Below are 23,361 nucleotides of genomic sequence, written 5' to 3'. Positions count from 1 at the left end.
TCTATGGAAACAGTAAGCAAGAAACCAAACAAGATAATGACTTGGTAGATTTCTAAAATGTTAGAGAATAAAGATATCTCTGTGAGGTCTCAATTTGTATTTGTAGGAGCTTGACATACAGTGAAAGCAGGGGTAATAAGAAGGAGGACCAAAGAAGAATTTTAATACCTTTGAATGAAGGTGTTGAGGAACACTGTCGATTATATTATGGACTGCTAGAAGAACAAACACGACTTTCTGGTAAGGGACATAAACAGAATGGTCTTTAGAAGTGAGGACAGCAGGATTTCACCTCACATTCTTTTGAGCATTTTAGCAGTAGAGACCAGTCCCTGGAGAAAGACATCATGTTTGGTATCATAGAAGGTCAGCAAAGTAAGGAATTTTCTCAATGAAATGGACTGACACAGTGGCTCACACATGACATGATTATGAGGGTGGTGCAGGAGAGAACATTGTTTCATTCTCTTTATCCAGGGTTACTGTGAGTCAGAACCCATGTGACAGCACCTAACAGCAACACAGGAAGAGGAGGACAACATCTCCATCCTTCACTTAAGTCTTCGCTGAGTTGGAAGAATACATGTTGTTGCTGTTATGTGCCATTGAGTCGTCTGCAACCCATAGTGATGTACGACAGCTCTGAAGCCTGCCCTGTCCTCAGCCAGTCTCAATGACTCTGACACAGCTACCTTCACTGCTCTAGTTACTGTATCAATCCATCTCATCTAGAGTCTTCCTCTCCTGCATTGTCCCTCCACCCTTACAAACATGATGTCCTCCTGGCCATGTGCTCAAAGTAAGTGAGACAGAGCTTTACAATCACATGTTATGTGTCAGAGAGTTGGACAATGACTAGGGAGGATAGAAGGAGAATTGATGCCTTTGAGCTGTGGTGCTGGAGAAGAGTTTTGAGGGTACCATGAACTGCTAAGAAAACAAACAAATTCATCTTGGAGAGGGTTAAACCGGGCTGCTCCTTGGAGGCAAGGATTCTGAGGCTTCGTCTGACATACTTTGGCCCATGTTGCAAGGAGGGACATCATGCTTGGGAGGGTGGAGGGTAGGCGCAGGAGGGGAAGGCCCTCTAGAAGGCGGACTGATTTGGTGACTGGAATAATTGGGATGAATGTGTTGGCGATAATGAGATTGGCACAGGACAGAACAGAATTTAGGGCTGTTGTACATAGGGTCGCTATGAGTCACAAATGACTCGACCGCACAAAACAACAACAACATTTACTTTTATCTTGTTGTGGTGTGGCTGTTGAGTTTTAAAATCAGAAGCTTCAAGTCCTAAGAAATCCCTTAGTCCACGTAAGCCAGGGAACTAACAGCCTCCTGTTCTCTCTGGAGATGATGAACATATCTGTGCTCACAGCAATGTTCCACCCTGATTCCTGATATGTCTTGAAGAAAGTGCAGCTAGAGTGCTCCTTGGAGGCAAAGATGCTGAAACTTCGTCTCACATACTGAGGGCATGCTGCTAGGAGAGGCTATTCCTTGAAGAGGGACATCATGCTTGGAAAGGGACAAGGTCAGTAAAGGAGAGGAAGACCCTCAACAAGGCGGAATGCCACAGTGACTACCACAGTGGACTCTAAGATGTCAGAAATGTGAAGATAGCACAGGATAGGACAGGGTTCAGATCTGCTGTTCACAGAGTCACTATGGGTTATTCTTGACAGCGCCTAACAACAGCTCCACTGACTACCACCCAACCCAATCCACAAACTTTATTTCTGTCTCTTTCTGCTTCTAAGCCAATGAATTTTACCCACCTTGCCTGTCTATATTTCAGGAGCTTTGGTCCCAATGTAAGTAAAGCATTCCGTTCTGCCAGTTCTCTGTAGGAGAAAGATGTGTCAATCTGCTTCTGTAAAGACAACAGCCTTGCAACCCCAATGGGGCAGCTCTGCTCTCTACTCCAGAGTCTCCATGAGGTGATAAACGATGGTGAGTTTGCTCTCGGGTTTTCTATATTCCAGATCCTCGGTGGTCAATGAAATTCCCTCCATCCTTGCTTCACTTATAGTTAAAATTTTCCCTAAACACTGAATAAGGATACAGTTACAGATTCATGTTTATTAATAAAAGTAATTAAGTGAACATAAACATTTTTAAGTAAAATTAAGCATAAAAACCAGGGGTGCCATATCACAGCATATACTGAGCATGCCTAGAAACATCCATTAGAATTTCCATAAAATTCTTCATTTACATAGTTTCCTTCTCTAATTAGATCCACTTAAACACTTTTTCAATTAAAAAAAAAACACCACTGCAATGCAATTTTGTTTCCTGCTTTCCAGTTACTACTGTTTTAATTCACCCACTAATTTAGTAGCATGTTTTCCTATCATTGCCAATGTGCATAAGGTCAGAGACAGTGGTCATAAAAGGCCATGTTTAAATTAAAGGCCAACCTAAATGCCCACAGATGACATATTGAAATAAGGATCAGAGAACATTTAAATTAAGAGAAAAGGTATTAGAAAACAGAGAAAGGAGCTGGCACTGTCCTTCCCAGACTGTGAGAGGGGCCTGTCTTTATTCTTTCCCAACAGGCTCCTCCCCTCACTCTGCTTCTTGCTTATTTCACACCAAGTCCAGGGATATCCCAGAGCAATGATCCAGGTCGGCACGAGGTCTGGGTTCACCAAAGAACTAAGGAGAACTATCAGTGGGACCAGGTACTTTACGTGCAGCTAGACACTCAGAAGTATGTCATGGGCACCTGCTAACTGGGAAGGTACCTGTCCCCAGCTCTGCCTGATTTAGGCTAACTTTTACCCATGAATCTCCAGCACTTCTACAAGGAAGAATTACATTTCTTTTCATAAGCCCTGAGGTGAACATGTGGGTCAGAGTGACAGTTTGGGGATCTTGAGAAAGTTATGTGATAGATACCAAGATCCTTCCCAGTAAGTGGGGGTGGTTGTTGTTGTTGTTAAATGCTGCTGAGTTGAAGATAACTCATAGTGACCTATAAACAACAGACCTGAAATCTGTCCTATCCTGTGTCGTCCTCATCTCAAACGTATTTGAGTCTATTGCAGCAGTCACTGTGTCAATCCATTTTGTTGAGGCTCTTTCTCTTTGTTGCCAACCCTCCTCCACCTTTCCAAGCTCCTTCTAACAACATGCACAAAGGATGTGAGATGAAGTTTCACTCTCCTTGGCTCTAAGGCGCACCCTGGCTGCACCTTCTCCAAGACATATCTATTTGTTCTTTTGGCAATCCATGAGACATTCCATTCTCTTCGCCAACACCACCCCTTGATGCATAGCAGGTAACTGAAAAGATCATGGCCTGCTCTTTAATACCTTGGAGAGGTACCTGACAACAGATTTTCCAAATGCAATACTTTTTTGGTTTCTTGACTGCTGGTGCTAAGGGTTTTGATCATGAATCCAAGTAAGATGAAATTGTTCACAACTTCAGCAGACTCTCCTAAAACTCAGTGCATATGTGCTCTCTTTGTATATGGTCAAACTTGTACAGGGACCGGGAGATAAATTAAAAAAAAAAAGTATTATGGAAGTAACATTGCTAGAAATCCAGCATATGAATATGAAAGAAAGGAATTTCCACTCTCAGGCCAGGAATCCTTCCATCGGTTTGCCTCACTGGTTTTCCATTCAATCATTCATAAATATTTTTGCTTCATGACTCTTGTGGCCTAGTGGTAAGAAGCTGCACTGCAATTCCAAAAACACACAGTTCAAATCCACTAGTTGCTCTACAAGAGAATGACGGACAATCTCCTTCCATACAATTAACTGCCTCTGAAAATCTCCTGGAGGGTCAGCTATGGGTGACTCAATGCACACAACAACAATGTAAACACTCTTTTCCCTCTTCTTCCTGTGATTCTTATTTCCATGAAACTTTCTACCCTACTCTTTCCTGTGTTCTAAGATTTATCTCTGGGTGATTTCTGCCCTTTTGGATTTATGCAGTTAATTATTCTAAGAAATTAGTGTCTCTCTTCACTCATAGGCCTGTCCACTGTTTGTTTGAAAGTTGACCCACAGGATTGGGTTTTGTCTGGGTTTGAAAAATGACTAAGGGCTCTACCAGTCTTTATCAGACCAATAAGTATTGCCATTTTTATGGTTTTTAGTTTTGTTCTACATTTCCCCCCCATTTTCATCTAAGACCTTCTACTAAATGTCTTTTAGAGCAGTCAGCATGGTTCTTTTTCACATTTCATCTGAAGAATTTAATTGTTTAAGTGTCTTTCCAGGTATTCTGCTCATTTTACAATCAGGTTGTTTGTCTTCTTCTTGTTGTAGCACTGACGTTTTCTATAAATGTGAGACATTAGACTTATGTCAGATATATCATTGTCAAATATTTCTCCCCAGTATATTGGTAGGTTCTCTTTTTACTCTTTTGGAAAAATTTTTACATGGATATAAGCATTTTTTAGAATTTTTCAGTCATTTAGTTTATCTTCTAATGTTTGTACATTTTTTTAATAGTCTGTAATAAGAAAACCAGAAAATAAGGGATGAAAAGAAGAAAAAAATTACTAAAAGAGGCATCAGCTGAAAATGTCTCAGGTTCACTGGAAAATAATACTACCCACTTAGAAACTCTATGAACTAGGATAAACACAAAGAGATTCACAAAATGATGCATCATAGTAAAAAGGCTGTAAGTTAAACACAAAGAGAAAATCTTTATAGCAGCAAGACTAATTATTACCAATGCCAGAAAGATGAACAGCTGACATCTCACTTAAACAATGAGGTCCAGAAGGCAGTGCTATAACATATACAAAGTGCTCAAGGAAAATAACAAAAACAAAACAAAACCACAGACAAGTATCTATGTGGATGCGTACACAAATATCTTCATCAAATACTAGCAAATCCATTCTCAATCTTATAAAGGCCATATTGTAAGTGACAGCCAACATCATACTTCTTGTGAAACATTGGATGTTTCTCCCTCTAAGACAAAGAACCAGACAAGCATGTCGACATTATTTCTTTAATAGAAGTAGGTTCTGGTGAGGGTTGGTTAGACAAGAAGAAATAAAAAGCATACAGAAAATTAAGAAGTACGACTATCTCTATGCACAGATTACATTATCTTTTATATTAAAAAATCCTGACAAATCCTTTAAAAGACTATTAAGGTTAATAAGCTAGCTAGTTTAGCAATGTTGTAGGCTATAAGGGCAATTGGTTATATCAATATATAAAAGCTGAAAGTCTGTGCTTCCTCCTCCTAGCTGTAAAAAGCAGTTGACTAATATGCAACCTGTGAGTGAATTAACTGTTAGTTTCTTAAGTTTAGTAGGCCACTGCTACTGAGTTGATTCCAACTCACGGTAACTCTCTCTGAGCTTTCCAAGGCTGTATATCTTTATAGAATGTGGCTGTCTATCATTTCCCATGGAGTGGTTGGTGGATTCAAACTGCTAACCTTGCAGATAGCAACCCAGTACATAACTCACTATGCCATCAGCTCTCTTTATCTGGAGACTAGCTGCCCAGATTTTTTTTTCAGATTTAAAGTATAGTTGTTTTTAGTGTTTTAATTAAGTCATAACCTTAACAGGATGAAAAACCAAAATAATCTGACCAGCTCAACAGAACTTTCAAAAGTACATTTAACAAAATCCAGAATTCTTTCATGATTAAATAAATAAAACACACACACAGAGAGAGAGAGAGAGAGAGAAACTCTTTGCAAACTAAGAGGCAGGAGCTTTTTTTGATTTGGAAGAGCTGGCAGTGGTGGTTCTGTGGTAGAATTCTCACCTTCCACGCTGGGTATCTGGTTCAGTTCCAGGCCCTCGCACTTCCTGTGATGCTGATGCCCATCTGTCAGTGGAGACTATGATCTTGAACAGTTCATAGCAGAGCTTCCAGAACTAAGATGGACTAGGAGGACAGACTCGGTGATGTGCTTCTCAAAATCAGCTAGTCAAAGCCCTATCTACAGATCACATTAGCTGACAACAACAAACAAGTGGGTCTGTGCTGCCAGGCCTCCGGCATCTCCAGCCCCACAAGCCTCAGCCAGGTTGTCTTCAGGGAGCAATTATGTGGGTGAATTCAAGGAAAGGGAAGACATACCTTTCAGAAAGCCAAACTTCCCCATGCCTGTACTTTGGAGACTGTATCTTCATTAAACTTTATTTTTCATCTGATAAAATACAAAATTCTCTGCCTTTCCAGTAATTTCTGATAAAATGCAACACTGCTCTTTCTAATTGCTCCAACCTTTCCTTTTATGACTTTGAGGGGGGTAAGCACCAAGATGCTCTCCCGTCTAACTCTAGCTCCTGGAAAAGAAAGAGAGGGGACTCAGCTGCTCCCACAGTTTTGTCTCATACACATTTTGAGACATGAGTCAATCCCAGGAGGGGATTGTGCTTTCAACATATTAGGACGAGGTCACTTCGGTGATGTAGTCTAATCTAAAGTCTGTGTCTCTCTTGTGGTTCAAATCCACCAGCAGCTACATGGAAGAAAGATGGACAATCACTTCCACCACAATTTACAGTCTTAGAAATCCCACTGGGGGTGGGGGGCGGGGAAGTCAGCTATGAGTCTTGACAATAATGAGAATTTTATTTGTTCACAAACAGTAATCTCAACATTATAGGCATAGAGGTCATATAATTTCTCCTCTAGATAAAATATTTTGAGAGCAGGGGAGTTGCAAAGGACTCTGTCTTTGAATGTGATATGTATAGCTTTAGATACATAAGCAAACACCAACTTCATTATCTCTTCTTCTGTTGAACTAGAGATCCCATCCATCCACTAACATTGAGGGGAAAGTGTCCATCTTGTCTGCAGAGCATTAGAGAAGAAACCACTGGAATTGGTGTCAGAAGCTTACCAGATATCCAAGAGTGACCTGGGGTTTCACCTTTTTGGAACTTCACTTAAGAAGTGCCCTGGTCAGGGAGATTGGGGACTGTGGTGGCTGGAGGGTCAGGGGTCAAAAGAAATGAACTGCAGACATCATGAGAGGTGTAGTTCATGAGACAGTGGTCCAGAACAGACACGATGGGAGAGAGGACCACACCCCATATCAGCTTTAGAGGTGGTGAGGGGTGCAGTGTTTTCAGAAAAGGAAAAAGTTCTTTGTGCTTCCAGAATGGGAGTGTTGGCTTCTGGATTACTATGGGCAGCACTGCATCATCGGAAAAGCCAGAGGATCTACAGCCGAGCTCGGCGCAGGAACAGCAAAGGTAGAAGAGTGATAAGGGTGGGTAACCCTGCCACATGACTCACTAACCAGAGCCTTCTAGGTCCTTCCATGCAGGACCTTTTGAAAGGGAGAAGATCTGAGAGACTTGAGACAGGATCTGAGAGAGGCAGGCAAGAGAACTCAAGGTGAGGTATGAGGTCCATTCCTCAGATTCCCTGAGAGGCCAGGTTACAAGCACATACACACACCACACATACTCACACATTCACACCTACACTCCGCATTAGAGAGTGGAGGGCTGCAGGAGACAGATTTCAGACAGTATCAATTCTCTGCAAGGTCGCCAAAAGAGTTCATGGATTACCCGTTCATATTTCTGAAAATGAGAATCTGTTCCAGAACTAGAGACAAGGGACAGGACGCCTCTGAAATGACCACTGATCCCACTCCTTGTTGACCCCAGGTCAGCAGCCATACCTTAAACCTTTACAGGAAGTGGTCCCTGCTGGGTGGGCTAAAGAGCCACTGCAAATGACAAGTGGTGTATCTCTACCTTGTGCTCCCCTCTCCAGGGGCCGTGAGGATCAAGATCACCATGCTGTCCATTCCCAATCTGGGACAGTCTCCATGCACCTGGTGTGGTTTTAAAGCCCTCTGGTTTCATTTTAAAATGGTAACACAGTCTATAGGATGTTGTGCTCTAACCAAAAGGCTGTGAGTCCCCAGTGGCCCAATCCCCTAGTGGTGGCTCAGAAAAAGGATGGGCCGTTTCCTCCTGTCTTACAAACTTGACGGAGGGTCACTCTGAGTAGAAATGGACCTGATGGTGGTGAGTTGGAGGTTTGTTTGTTTTTGCCACTAAGGATTTTCTTCAATTCATTCTAAACCAAAAATTCCCAAAACCCTCTGAAAATGTGATACAGTAAGACATTCTGAATAATTTACATCTTCAATTGTCTATGACCAGTGAATACTGTGGCCTGATAGCTGAGTGTGTGTGAGACAGTGACACAACGTGAAAGATACCAGAATTAGTCAATCAAAACCATTCACTTTGTTTGTTTGTTGGGTTGTTGGTTTTTTGGAGTGGTTTGGTTTGGTTGGTTGTTTTTATGGAGGAGAAAGAAATCTCAGATAAACAAAGTGGTACTAAAGATGAAAATAAAAACCACTTCCTGATCTCAACACCTACTATACCGCCATATTGATTAAAACATCTTGGTAATGGTACAGCAACAGGGACACACACCAATGGGACACAACTGGGAATCCGGAAATAAATCCATCCACCTATGGAAAGCTAAGGAGCTCTGGTGGTTTAGTGGTAAGGAGTTGTGCTGCCAATCCAAAGGCTCATCGTTCGAATCCACCAGCTGCTCTGTAGGAGAAAAATGGGCAATCTCCTCCTGTGTAATATACTGCCTCTGAAAATCCACTGGAGGGTCACCTATGAGTTTGTTCTGACTCAGCAGCACGTAACAACAACAATGGATAACCTTTGGCAAAGAGATGAAATCCATCAAGTGGAGGAAAAGATAATCTCTAACAAATGGTGCTGCTAAAAACTTGGTATCTATTTGCAGAAAATGGAAACAACATGGCATGTTGTCAGGAGGAGTTAATCCTTGGAAAAAGCTATCAGGCTGAGAAAGGTGAAGGATCAGAGAAAGACAGGAAACCCCTCAACAAGATGGACTGACACAGTAACTGTAACAATGGCCATATCAGAGACTGTGAGATGTTGCACGATAGGGTCAAGTTCAGATATAGGGTTGCTTTAAGTTGCAGCTGAGGCAATGGCATCTAACAACAATTAACACAAAGCTGTGTGATGAAAGTAACAAAGACAATGGCTAAGGAAGTTATGTTGTTAATAATGCAGTGGAGCACATTTTGCTGATGGGCAGATAGACAAATCCAGATAATCACTGTCAGCCTCCTGCTGGGGTGAGGCAAGTAGAGCATTCTTTTCTTTCATACTTGTCAAGGCAGCAGGCTGGGTTTGGTGGCACTCTGCCCCATCTCATTCCACCTGTATTTTCTACCACAGCCCTTCCCAAGACCTCACTCCTTTTGCTCTGCAACTTCCAACTTTCACATTTAAGAGTGGCCTGCTTGCTTCCCTTTCTGCCTTGTTGTACTCTCCTAGGCTGGCAAACTGTCCAAGGCTGTAAAAACTATGAAACAATAGTAGTTGGAAATCAACAAAGGAATTCCGTTCTTCCGTTGTTGCTGTTAGGTGCCATCTGGTCGAGCATGACTCATAGTGACTCTATGAACAACAGATATGAATCCTGTTCTATCCAGCGCCATGCTCACTATCTCTGATAAACTTGAGCCCACTGCTCCTCTCACTGTGTCAATCTATCACGTTGGAGTCTTCTCTCCTTTACTGACCCTCCATGGTTTTCAAGCACGATGTTCTTTTCCAAGGAATAGTCACTTCTAGCAACATGTCAAAAATATGAGAGATGAAGCTTTGTCATCCTTTCCTCCAAGGAGCAACCCTGCTGAATCTTTTCTAAGACATATCTGTTTGTTCTTTTGGCAGTCAATGGGATATTCAGTACACTCCTCCAACACCACAACTCAAAGACTATCAATTCTTCTTCTGTCATCCGTATTCATTGTTCAGCTCTCAGATGCATAGCAAGTGAATGAAAATACCATAGCCTGAATCAGGTGCACCTTCAAACTGACATCATTGTACTTCAGTATTTTGTAGAGGTCCCTTACAGCCAACTCACCCCTTCCATTTAGAGGACTTTGGGAGAGTCCAAAGGGTCCCTAGGGAAGACCTTCTGAGACCCAGAGGAGTTGAAGGTCGTGCACGAGGGATGGTGCTGGGGAAGGGTAGAGGCATGAGCGTGGAGCGTGGAGGGGTCCAGAATCTGGATTCCACATCCAGCAAGCTTCCCAACTCTAGGTCATCAAACAGTTAACGTCGTTTTAAATTGTATCTCTTCACCCTCATGCGCCCTCTGCGGCACTTGATAACTATAATGCTGAGTTCTGAGAATGCAAGATAATTAAGAGTCCTGAATCTTAGCTGTAATCTTTATAACCAGTATTTTGTGCACATGTACATACTGAGATTAGGCTGTCCTAACTATGAAGGAATAAGCTAAAACGGATTTAACTCCAGGCCTTCGGACCATAATACTTTAGAATTCTGTGGCACTTCTTGTCCAGGAGTTCAGGCCCTTTTTAAATAAACCTGGAACACAGCAGCTGATCTTAAAGTTTCCTCTGAGGAGTCCAGAAGCCTGAGGAGCCGTTCAGTGAGGAGGGCAAGCCGCAGACAAGCACTGACTTGCTACAGGTCTGAGGGATAGTTCAGGCAGGAGGTATCCTAACGCTGAGGGACCAAGAGGAAGAAAAGCTGGACACACTGCTCAGGAGCCTCCAGACTGAACTCATTCAGAGCAGGGAAGGACCCTAACATAATGAGGCCTCTATAGAAAATAATTTGATAAAAAATGAGCATCCCTGACTGCTTTGTGTCTGCAATCACTGGGCTCTGGATCATTGCCATATCATTATTTCTTTTTTACTATGTGAGTCTCCTTTCTGCCCACAAGGCTGATGCGTTCCTGAGGCAGAAGCTGGGCCAGGAATAGTGACAGTCACAAGAGCTGCCTTTGGAGGCTGTGAATTCACACAGGCCCTGAGCCTAGCATGTCTGCACTCACACACAGCTTGATGGTGCTGAAACGGACTTAAAAAAAATTTTTTTTGTGGGTTTTTTTTTTAATTTCAATCAACATCTACAGAGATTTTGGAATTCCATCATTAATGCAACATATATTTTATTTGTTTTTTTAATGATATATTTTTATTTTTCCCCTCATTCATTCATTGTTGCACATTTTCCTCCCTACCCCCCCCAGTTAACTTTTCTCTTTGAAAAGAAAATTAAAAAATTCTTTCATTGTTATCAATTCCCCCCCCCTCCCCCCAGTCTACTCCACTATGCAGTCTTTGTTTTGGACTCATGTCAGGACAATAATACCTAATCCTATATTCCTTTTAAACAGTTCTCTCCCTCATCTGTTTCAATGCAGTATATATTATTTATCCCCCCTTTTCTTGGGTTTTCCCCGACTCTGATGTCAGTCCCGTTTTACAACACTGGCACTATGCACTATTTGTCCTTTTGCAACTGAGATATTTCACTCAGCATAATGTCCTCCAGGGTCACCCATTTTGTATAATAGTTCATGAGTTCCTTGTTTTTCAGTGCAACATAGTATTCCATTGAGTAAATACACCATAGCTTCTCTATCTTGCATGGACTCTTGAAGGTTCATGAAGCCAAGCCATCCAAACTGAGACCTACCCCTTTACACCACCTTCCTCTTCCTCATCTCCAAGCTGGTGCCTTCAGCTAAAGGGAAACTTCGTCTCCTTTTCTCCCAAACCCAGCACTGGGCTAATTCTGTCTAATGGTATAGCAGTAGAAATTTCTAGTCTGGTCTCACCTGTTCCTCCGACTTCTTTTTTTTTTTAAATAATTTTTTAAAAAATTTTATTACTGTTTGTGTGTACCATCAAATCGGATCTGACTGATACAGGAGGAGATTGTCCCTCCTTCTCCAGCAGAGAATCTGGTAGATTCGAACCACATGCCTCTGGGTTTGCAGTGCAGCTTCTTGCCACTAGGCCACCAGAGCTCCCTCATTCCTCTGACTTGTAAGCACAGCCCCAGGGGACAGAAAGGACAACAAGGGAGCACAGGCCACAGACTACAAGGAGGGGATGGTCCCCCTCCTGATGGCTTTAGTAGGGAAAGGAGGGTGTTCTACCCTCACTGTAGGATTTAACCCTTTTCCTTTCCTAGCAGGCTTTCTTCAAACTAAAGAAAATGAGGACTATTGAGTTCATGGATCACACAAAACAGTAGAAGCAGTAGTGGAAGTAGATCAAGTAAGAGTAGATCTCTTAGCCAAGGGGTTATGTGGTCATCCAACCAGTCTGAAGCTGTGATTCATTTAAATTGAGCCTGAACTCCATCCCTGTTGAGTTTAACCTTACATAGAGTGCTGGAGGGGTATAGATCACATCTTATCCCTATCAAGAGCGATGTCTTAATTTAGTCTAAGGGATACACCCACCTATGAAAAGCAAGTAGAATATCTCCTGCTCTCCTAGTTGTTGTTGCTGTTGTTAGTGTGTACTGTCAAGTTAGAACCGACCCATTGCTGACTTTGCTTTATCTTCTCAAGCTGCCCTTCGAAATCTGTTTTCCCTTTGTTTTGTTTTCTCGACACTCTAGTGCATTTCCCTCCCTGCCCCTGCCCCTCTCTCTAGTGCAATTTTTAAGAGTCTCTTCTAATACCCATTTTGTTTTATTCTTCCTCCTCAATTTTGGTAACGACCTTCTGCTATCTTCATGGATAAATCCTTAATATCACCCCACAACTCATCTAGTCTTAGATCACTGGTGTTCAATGCCTCACACCTAAAATTATCTTGAAATTCAAATGGAATAAAAATAAAAACTTGGCTTATTTTCATCTTCTTCGGCCACAATTTGAACTTGCACATGAGTAACTGATGGTCTGACCCACAGTCTGCCCCTGGCCTAGTTTTGACTGCCAAGACTGAGCTTCTCCAACGATTTCTTCCATGGACATTGTTGTTGTTGTTCTTGTTATGTACCGTCAAGTCACTTGTGACTCATAATGACCCTATGTACAACAACCCTAAACCCTGCTCTATCCTGTGTCAATCACACTGCCTCTGACACACCCATCCCGATTATCCCAGTCACTGAATCAATCCACCTCATAGAGGGCCTTCCCCTCCTGCACTGTCCCTCCACCCTCCCAAGCATGATGTCCCTCTTCAAGGACCTGTCCCTCCTTACAACATGTCCAAAGTATGTCAGCCGAAGCCCCTGAATCCTTGCCTCCAAGGAGTAGCCTGGTTTAACCCTCTCTACGATGAATCTGTTTGTTTTCTTGGCAGTCCATGGTACATTCAATACTCTTCTTCAGCACCACAGCTCAAAGGCATCAATTCTCCTTCTATCCTCCTTAGTCATTGTCCAACTCTCTGATGCATAACAAGTGATTGCAAAGACCATAACCTGTATCAGACACACCTTAGTCCCCAGAGTGACACCAGTGCTCTTCAGTACCCTGGAGAGGTCCCTAATCGCAGACTGTCCTACGTTTTTTTATTTGCTGGCTGCTGGTGCCAAGAGTGTTGACTGTTGAGCCAAGCAAACTAAAGCTGTGAACAATCTTAATATCTTCACCATCCATCCTGATGCTGCCAATTGGTCCAGTGGTGAGAATCTTTGTCTTCTTGACATTGAACCTCAATCCATACTGAAGGCTGAAGTCCTTGACTCTTTGCAGCAAGCATTTCAGGTCCTCCTTGGTTTCAGCAAGCAGGGTTGTGTCATCTGCATAATGCAGATTGTTAATAGATCTTCCATCAATCCTGACACCACACTTCCCCTCATAGAGCCTAGCCTCTCGGATAATCTGTTCTGCATACAGGTTGAAAAGGTATGGAGATAGGATACATCCCTGGTGTACACCTTTCCTAATTTTGAACCATGCAGTGGAGATAAAAAAGTGAGAAAAAATGGGGTTGCTTTCATAGTTTGAAAAGTAATTTCTAGATCTGTCTTGAAGTACAATATTGTGAGTGACAGGATAATATTCATACACTTACAAGGAAGTCCAGTGAATACCACTATCATTCAGATATATATAAATATATATATGCACCAACAACCAAAGCCAAAGAAGAAGAAATAGATGATTTCTACCAACTTTTACAGTTGGAGATCGATCATCAGTCTTATTCCTATATAGCCCATCAGGTGAGATCCATGTGTAAAGACACAATTCGTGCCTTTAAAAAAAAGTTATTTGCAATGAATAAATCATTGAAAATACAAAATTTGATCATTCTATTTCCAGCCTCATTTCTATCACCAAGTCCATATTTTCCAACTAGCATTCTTTCTTCAGTGTTTCCAATTTTTACATTCTAGTCACCAATTATCATTGACATATCCTGACTGCATGTTTGTTAAATTTTAAACTGCAAGATTTGGTAAAAATTCTCAATTCTTCCTCTTTGGCTCTAGATATAAGAGCATGTATTTGAATAATAGTTGTATTAACAGATCTTCCCTGTATGTGCATGGATAATATCACTCACAACATTGTATTTCAGGATAGAACTTGAAATTGAAATGGATTTTTTTTACTATGAATACAACACCATTTTTATTCTGTTTTTCATTCTCAGCATAGTATACCATATGAATATCTGACCTAAAGTGGCCAAAGCTTGTCAGTCTCAACTCAGTCTAAGCCAGGAAATTTGAGGACAGCAGTCTGGCCAATAGATTGGAAGAGATCCATATTTGTTCCCATTCCCAAGTAAGGTGATCCATCCAATAGAATGTGGAAACTATCAGACAATATCATTAATATCACATGTAACCAAAATGCTGCTAAAGATCATTCAAAAACGGCTAGGAGAGTACATAGCTAGGGAACTGTCAAGCAGAATTTAAAAGAGGCCTTCACATCAAGGAGTTCATTGCTGCTATCAGATGGATCCTGGCTGAAAGTAAAGAATATCAGAAGAAAGTCTATTTTTGCTTTATTAACAATGCAAAGGCATTTGATTGTGTCGATCATAACAAGTTATGGCTGATATTGAGAAGAATGGGAATCCCAGAGCACTTAATTGTACTCATGTGAAACCTACACCTAGACCAGGAGGCTGTGTATGAACAGAGCAAGGCAACACCACCTATTTTAAAATTAAGAAGGGAGTGTGACAGGGTGGTACTCTCTCTCCATACCTATTCAATCTGTATGCTGAGCAAATTATTTGAGAAGCTGGACTCTATGAAGAGAAATGTGGTATCAGGATTGGAGGGAGACTCATTAATAACCTGTGCTAGGCAGATGACACAACCTTTCTTGCTGAAAGTGAGGAGGACTTGAAGCACTTGTTGCATAAGTTAAAAGAATACAGCTTTCAATATAGATTGCATCTCAATATCAAGAAAATAAAGATTCTGACAACTGGACTGATAGGCAACATTATAACAGATGGAGATTGAAACTGTCAACAACTTCATCTTACTTGGGTCCACAATTAACAACACCCTTGGTACCAGCAGTCAGGAAATCAAGAGATGCATGGCATTGGCAAAGTCTGCAGTTAGAGACCTCTCCAAATTATTAAGAAGTAATGATGTCAGTTTGAGGAGTGAGGTGCATCTGATTAAAGCTATAGTCTTTCCGATCACTTGCTATGCATCTGAGAACTGGACAATGAATAAGGAGGAAAGAAGAAAAACTTATATGTCTTTGAGCTGTGGTGTTGGAAAAGAGTACTGAACATCCTATGGACTGTGAAAAGAACAAACAAATATGTCTTAAAGAGAGTGCTGCCAGAGTGCTCTTTGGAGGTAGAGATGATGAGGCTTTGCCTCACATACTTTGGACACGTTGCTAGGAGGGGCTATTCTTTGGAGAGGGACATGATACTTGGAAGGGGAGAAAGTTGGCAAAGGAGAGGAAGACCCTCAATCAGGCAGATTGACACAGTGACTGCCACAATAGGCTTTAGTGTGCCAGAAGGTGTGAGGATGACAGAGGATTGAATAGGGTTCAGATCTGTTGTTCATATGGTCGCTATGGGTCATACTCTATTCTACAGCACCTGATAACAATAACTACCTTTGCACTGGCAGTGCAATTCCTTATCACTTCTGACTCATGACAACTTCATGTATATCTAAGTAGAATTGACTCCACAGGGTTCTCAATGACTGATTCTTCCAAGATGCCTCTGGACTGAGCCTTCAACTTTCAGTTGGTGGTTGAGCATGCTAACTATTTACTGACCATCTGAGTTTTTTCAGGACTCTTAAGAAGAATAGTGCATTATCAGGTGTGAATTCCTATGACTTGCACTGATAATTGATTGAGAACATCTTTAATACCAAGGATCAATATCTCTCCTTCACCTCCTTTTCATTTCAGTCAGCAACACAAGCACAAACTAACAATAATAGTGCTGAGATACTGAGTCTATTCACTAAAAAGAGAAAGCTAAATTTCTTCATACCACAAAGATTTTGAAATGGCCTTCAGTTTCATACTAATGCCAAAGGGGTGAAAAGGAAAAACAAAGGAGCAAGAAAATACAAATATGGAGGGAAAGGGAGAGGATATAAGGGTGGCCTCAGGAGAGATAAGCTGCCTTCTGACACAATTAACACCACACACTGTGGCTGGATCCCAACAGCTTCCCAACACTTCCATAGTTGTTTATAATGAGAGCCCACACATACATTGATGTAGACATAAATCAGGAGTCAAAAAGGAGTAACCATAAAGCCAGAAGGCAGGAAAGAACAAGAGAGAAAGTATAGAAGGTTCTAAAGGCTAACTGCTATTCTTTGCTCAATAGTCTTTGGAAATGAGCCTTTAAGCCATAACACCGTTGAGATGCCAACAATCTATTAATCATTGTTTCTCACTAACTTCCCTTTATTACCACCCTTCAGAAGGTCGCCCACACTCCCATCTAGGTATGAATTCTTTTCTACAGTGGAGGAAGGGTGAGGACTAAAGCTGATCAAATGGAGACTTCTAGGAGGACAGACTTAGCTTACCAGATCAGGTCAAAGGAAGGATACAGAGAGGAAGACATCCCCTACCCTGAATTTTCTCTCTCCTCCTATGTCCGTCCTTCTACTTCTAGAAGCAAAGGTGGTAGCAAATCAGAGTGAAAAACAAGAAGAGAAAATCAGTTCTCAACTATCTTTACTGTAGCCCTCACAGGGCCTCTGCACAGCACACACCACGGTACCATGTACACAGACTACCAAGAGCGCGTCCCTTCAAAGGCAGGGTCACACAGCCATCCCTGCCTCAGAAAAACCAGCCTCTAGAACATTCCCCTCCTGACTTGTTAGGCAGAGAGGAACAAGAAAAATAGCAAGTTCTCCCAAGGCCAATTCTTTTTTTTTTTCTATAATTATATTTTATTAATTTTCATAAACATTTACAGAGATTTTGGGTTTCCATTCATTCATTGTTGCACTATTCTCTCTACCCTCCTCCCAGTTTGTTCTTGTCCAAATGCCCCAAGGCCAATTCTACATGTGCATAATAGCAGAAACATTAATGTAATCCATTTATTTATTGTCTACCAGTAGGATGTGCTGTGTTTGTACTGACCGCAGTTGCAATGAGTCACAAATGGATAAATGGCAATGAGCTTAGCTTTGTTAACCAATTTGGACCTCCACTTTCCCGTGTAGCAGAGATGGCATCCATGAACCTGTTATTTCTCATGTTCCATTCAGCAAACTTGTATTCTGGACCTTTTATTATAAAGGAAGTACAGTGTTGGCAAATACAAAAGCTTTTATTCCCATTTCTTACCCTCCTTCATGTTTATAAAACACTGCCCTTGCAGGATTGTTTCAGCAACAAGGAAACCAATGTGTAAAGGAAACACAGCCTTGGTAATTTGTGGGGATGGGAAGGCGAGGGGCAATCAGGTCGCCATCTGGACCCAATGCTCCTGGCTGGAGCTTGGACTTTTATCCTGAAATAGTGACGGGTTCCACAGGCCCAAGTCTGCAGGTGGCACCTTGCTCACTGCCACTGCCCTGTGGCTATGTCACTTCTATTGGTTTGCTGCAGCCAAGAACAAAACAGGAGTTCAAAGCCCAAGACTAAAGCTCAGCATTTTCTGAAGTGTAAGCCCAAGGTGTTCTGGCCACCAAGGAGTAGAGGGACCCAGAGCAAAAGCACAAGAGTTCTGGCATCAAATGGCCCAACTTAAGTGTAATAACATGGACAAGGCTAGGTCCCTAATTTCTCTGAGCTTCTTCAGGTTCCTCATCTATACAAAGTGTGGATATTAAAGCATGCAAAGTGTTTGGCACTTAAGAAAACCCACTGCCATAGAGTTGATCCACAGACACACTGAAGTAGAGGACGGCTCTTGAGGGTTTCCTACTGTACGACAGTCTTTACCAAAGGAGACTGCCTCCTCGTTCTCCTGAGGAGTAACAGGTGAGTTTGAACTACTGCCGTTATAGTTAGCAGCAATCCTCTGATTATTGCTGCATCAGGAATAGGCATCCAATAAATGCAAATTACTAGATTGCTTAAATATTCCAAGTAAGAGCTATCAACATGGCTCCTAAGCCAGACCAGACGGCTCAGGAACGGCACCATGAGGCAGAGGATGCTAAAGAAGACAGTTGATGATGGTGGAGAGGAACAGATGATTTCCAGCCTACCTGTGCCACTTAAAAAAATGCTTAATGAGTGAAATATCTCAGTCACAAAAAGACAAATACTTCATGGTGCCACTGTTGTCTGTTGTAGAACAGAACTGACATCAGGGTTGGGGTAAGACAAAAAACTGGATAAATTATGTACACTGCACTGAAACAGATGAGGGAGAGAACAGTTTAAAAGCGATATATGATGGGGTATTATGGTTATCAAAGAGTCCAGAATGAAGGTTGCATAGTGGAGTGTATGGAGGCGGAGGGGAGGAGGATTGTATACCAATGAAGGAATTTTTCTTTTACTTTTCAAAGAGAAGAGCGAACTGGGAGGGGGGGTAGGCAAGGAGAAAAATACAACAATGAATTAATGGAAATCCAAAATCTCTGTAAATAACCCATGCAGCCCTGTTAATTAAAATAAATTAAAAAAATAAATTAAAAAAAATTCTTAAATATGTATAATCTCTGCCAATTTCCTTCTGCATCATTCCTTGGTCTTCAAAATTCTATTGGAAACACTTCTTCATGCTAGAGAACAGGTAAACTGTGAGATTCCCTTCAAGGGCCACTTCTGCCCAAGTCCTCTTCAGATGTTGTTGAAATGGTTCTCAATCCACCTGCTGGGCGCATGCCTGTGGGTTGTGAGCAGACACATGAGGTGTTCTCAGTGCATACACACATACGTGCAAATACTCTAATATCTAAAAAGAGCACATGGCACCTTTACCTACAGGCATGTCCGGACTCATGCGTGTAGACATGTGTGTGCGTGCGCTGGTGTGCTCACCTGGCTCCAGAAGAACACATGCACAGACATGCAGAGAAGCAAAGCTCACAGGCCCAAATGTCTAGGCCTGAAGTAAGTCATCAAGCTGCCAGAGAAAAGCACCTATAACCCAGAAGCAAAGTCATATTTCATCTGGTTAGTTCCCCAAGCTCATGTCCTCAGACTCTTCATTCTATGCTGTGGTTTCTGACTGGAACAGGGTGGATCTGCCAGTCCTAAGCCATGCATCCCTGAGCAGTTTTCTAAGCAAAGTTGTAACTGTTGCGATGATTCTCAGCTATGTTTCCCTGTTGTTGCTTTTCTCACAAGTTCAACAAATTATGTCATCCCAAAAATAATAAATGATGATGTGAGGTTGAGGTGGTATTTTATATCTTGCTGGTGTTCTTCCAAAGAGATATGCATTAACTTCTCCCTCCAGTTCCAGTCTCAAAGTAGCTTGTTTCAAACTTTCGTTCTGAGATCTACCACAGCCAGAGCCGCACAACCTTTCTCCATCCTTTCTGACATAGGGCATCCCAGGTTCAGATGGGAACTTGAGTCCACCACACCAATACAGTCATTTGGACATAAGTCAAGGTCAAGAAGACTCATGCTCAAGTCAAATAAACTGGACAGAGACCTGAGCACCCTTAGGTTTCCTTGGGTTTAGGGACAGGTGAGGTTCTCCCCACTTATGCCTTAGATCTGCTGACCAATCAGGACTGAGGCACTGGGGCTTTGAGCTCTACTAAGGACCAAGCGGCACTTTCAATGTGACTCATGTCCCAAGGCTGCCCATTTATCAGAAATGCCTGAGATGATTCAGACCACAGCCCTAATCTAGACTCCTAGTAAGAGTTTGGGGGTAGTGGGTCCAGATAGGATACCAGGGAAGACACCACAGACACCACAGATAAATTTCCTTTCCTTTGCCTACGATTTCTTCCTAAGGATTGAGGACTGAAGACCTTAAATTTTGTAGAATCTGAACACCCATGTTTATTGTGGCTTTGTTCACAATAGCATAGAGTTGGAAACAACCCAAGTGCCCATCAACAAATGAATGGATAGAAAAGTTCTGGTATACTCACACAATGGAATACTATGCTGCATTGAAAAACAAGGAACTCATGAAATATTATACAAAATGGGTGACCCTGGAGGACATTACGCTGAGTGAAATATCTCAGTCACAAAAGGACAGATATTGCATAGTGCCACTGATGTAAAACAGGACTGGCATTGGGATTGGGGAAAACCTAAGAAAAGAGGGGATAAATAATGTATACTGCATTGAAACAGATGAGGGAGAAAACTGTTTAAAAGGGATGCTCTTGGCACCAGCAGCCAGGAAATTAAAAAAATGTATTGCGATGGGAAAGTCTGCTGTTAGGGGCCTCTCTAAACTACTCAAGAGCAACAGTGTCTCTCTGGAGACTAAGGTCTGCCTGATACAGGCCATGGTTTTTGCAATCACTTGTTAGGCATCAGAGAGTTAGACAATGACTAGGGAGGATAGAAGAATTGACGCCTTTGAGCTGTGGTGCTGGAGAAGAGTATTGAATGTATCATGGACTGCCAAGAAAACAAACAGATTCATCCTAGAGAGGGTTAAATCAGGCTACTCCTTGGAGGCAAGGATTCTGGGGCTTCGTCTGACATACTTTGGACATGTTGTAAGGAGAGACAGGTCCTTGGAGAGGGACATCATGCTTGGTAGGGTAGAGGGACAGCGCAGGAGGGGAAGACCCTCTATGAGGTGGATTGATTCAGTGACTGGGGTAATCGAGATGGGTGTGTCAGAGGCAATGCGATTGGCACAGGATAGAGCAGGGTTTAGGGCTGTTGTATATAGGGTCGCTATGAGTCACAAACGACTCGATGGCACATAACAACAACAACAACATATGAGATTAGGTATTATTGTCATGACAGGAATCCAGAACGAAGGCTGTATGGTGGAGTCGACTTGGGGGGAGGGATTGTATAACAATGAAATAATTTTTCTTTTACTTTTCAAAGAGAAGAATGTACTGGCAGAGGTGGGGGAAGGAGTGGGCAGGGAGAAAAGTGCAACAATGAATGAATGGAAACCCAAAGTCTCTGTAAATTTTCATTAAAATTAATAATAATAATTAAAAACAAAAAATTTGTAGAATCAACAAGAGAGGCAGTTTAGTGGTGTTGTGGCTAACCACAGGTAGAGAAGTCAAGGTAGGGGGATTGTATATCAATGAAGGAATTTTTCTCTTACTTTTCAAAGAGAAGAGCGAACTGAGGGGGGGCAGGGAGGAAAGTGCAACAATGAATGAATGAATGGAAATCCAAAATCTCTGTAAATATTCATTGAAATGAATAATAACAATAAAAAAAGAAGAAGGCAAGGTAGACCAGCCATTTAACACTGAGTGGTCCCAGGCAGGGCAGCACTTCCTCTTCTGCAAAATGATTATCCTAGATTATCTCATCTCTCACAGCCACTCTAACTCTGAGTGCCTAGCCTTCTATGAAGTCATCGTGGGCTGGAATAGTCAGATGAGCTTTGTGGAGGAGATAGAGAAGAAACTGATTTGAAGGAGGAGCAGGAGTGGACTAGGCAGAGTAAGCAGACCCATCTCCTAGGCTGGGTATATGTTAGAACAATGCCTTTCCAATGCCATACTCACCCTCAATATTTTAAGTGGATTATAGACCATAAAACTATCTTAAGGGGATTACAGCCACAACGGTTGGTTGGGTTTTTGTGGTTGTTGTTGTTGTTGTTGCTTACTTTTTTTTTTTTTTTTGTAATTGCAGAAACAGTGTTTATTACCAAGTATAAATTAGGGGTGGGGGCTGGGAGGGGGAGTGGCATTCATGTCCTGGTTGGCTGTTCTTTTGCTCTGTCCTCCTGGGCCTGGATCTTCAGTTCCTCATCAAGGCGCTCCTTTGCTCGGACCACCTTGGACTGCAGGTAGAAGGAGCCTCCCACAGACTTGTCATTCACCTTGAACAAGTGTTCATAATTCTTCAGTATCTCCTCAGAGCTCAGCTTAGAGACGTTGAGGATTTGCTGGGCCTCCTGCAAGCTGAGGCCAGAGAGGCTGGAAGCAGCAGCAGACTGGTGGCCAGCACGCCCCCGAGCATCAGCTGCTACCCGGCTAGCTGCAAATTCTTGCCGCAGGGCCCGGGCAAAGGCCCTGCCCACCACCTGCACGCCCATCACAATAATCTGGGCCAGGTACTTGGCCATGGTGGCAACCCTGCCACAGGAAGGGAGCTCCGGCTTCCGAGGCCCCTCGGGCCGTTTCAAGGGCGGCGGTTTAAATTCAGAGGCTATAAATTCCATGGAAGGAGACTGTCCACCTTTCTCCTTTGAAGCCAGTTGTGTATTTGAACCAGTTGCTTTTAGTTTGGCAGCTCAACTCCTTACCCAGTAAACCACCAGAGCTTCTGAAGCGCTATGGAAATATGTTATTGTTGTTATTATTATTGTTTCCACTGGAAGTCATGTACTGTGTTGATTGCCTTTATTTCCCCACTAGAATATAAACTCTGCGGTTTAGTGGGGTTTTAAACTGTTCTATCTCCAGCATCTAAAACAGTGCTGGGCATCACATCAGATGAATAAATAGCATTGTTTCTTGAACATTTTGTTTCATATGTATTTTTCTTTCTTCCCTTGCACCAGAGGGCCTCGGTTTGATAGAGGACCTCTATGCTATACAAGTGAACTTGGCAAGTCACACTAGCCCATTTGCAGAACGGGGTCAAGACCTCTGCATGTGGGCTGAATGAGGTCTGAGCCTGGTCTGGTGTGATGATGTTTTAGGCAGCCCATTGCTGGTAGGCATGAGCCACATTCCTGCCCAGAACGGCTCCCTCACTGCAACTATACCACATCTCTAACCCCTGACAGGTGAAAACAGGCCCCTCATCTAAAAGTGACATGCCTGAAGAGGGAGACCTGTGAGGGAACCAGAGTGTTAAAGGGTTGTGAAACCTCTCAGTGAAACCACAGCCCCGAGCAGGCCCAGGCGTCTGGTGCATTCTGGGCACACAGCAGACACCCCACACCACCATGTTGGGGCCAAGCCAATACTGACAGAAAAAGCCTTCCTTGCAAAG

At 42.4% G+C, this 23,361-nt stretch overlaps 2 protein-coding genes across 2 annotated transcripts in view; both read right to left on the bottom strand.

Annotated features, from left to right (window-relative positions):
- The window catches only part of PRKAG2 (protein kinase, AMP-activated, gamma 2 non-catalytic subunit), a 409,636-nt gene that overhangs the window by 335,147 nt on the left and 51,128 nt on the right, over positions 1 to 23,361 (bottom strand). The gene's annotated exons all lie outside the window — the stretch shown is intronic.
- LOC102847771 (mitochondrial import inner membrane translocase subunit TIM16-like) lies at positions 22,109 to 22,486 on the bottom strand. The gene has a single exon (XM_006895138.1). The coding sequence runs from the start codon at positions 22,484 to 22,486 to the stop codon at positions 22,109 to 22,111; it is 378 nt and encodes a 125-aa protein (XP_006895200.1).

This window comes from Elephantulus edwardii, unplaced genomic scaffold (assembly GCF_000299155.1).
Source record: "Elephantulus edwardii isolate Elephantulus edwardi_28Jun2011 unplaced genomic scaffold, EleEdw1.0 scaffold00161, whole genome shotgun sequence".
Classification (NCBI taxonomy): Eukaryota; Metazoa; Chordata; class Mammalia; order Macroscelidea; family Macroscelididae; genus Elephantulus; species Elephantulus edwardii.
The sequence above is the reverse complement of the archived record's forward strand: the minus strand, read 5'-3'. Positions and strand labels throughout refer to the sequence as shown.

Coding starts and splice junctions, on each gene's coding strand:
- LOC102847771 (XM_006895138.1), bottom strand. CDS start 22,486: ATGGCCAAGTACCTGGCCCAGATTATTGTGATGGGCGTGCAGGTGGTG.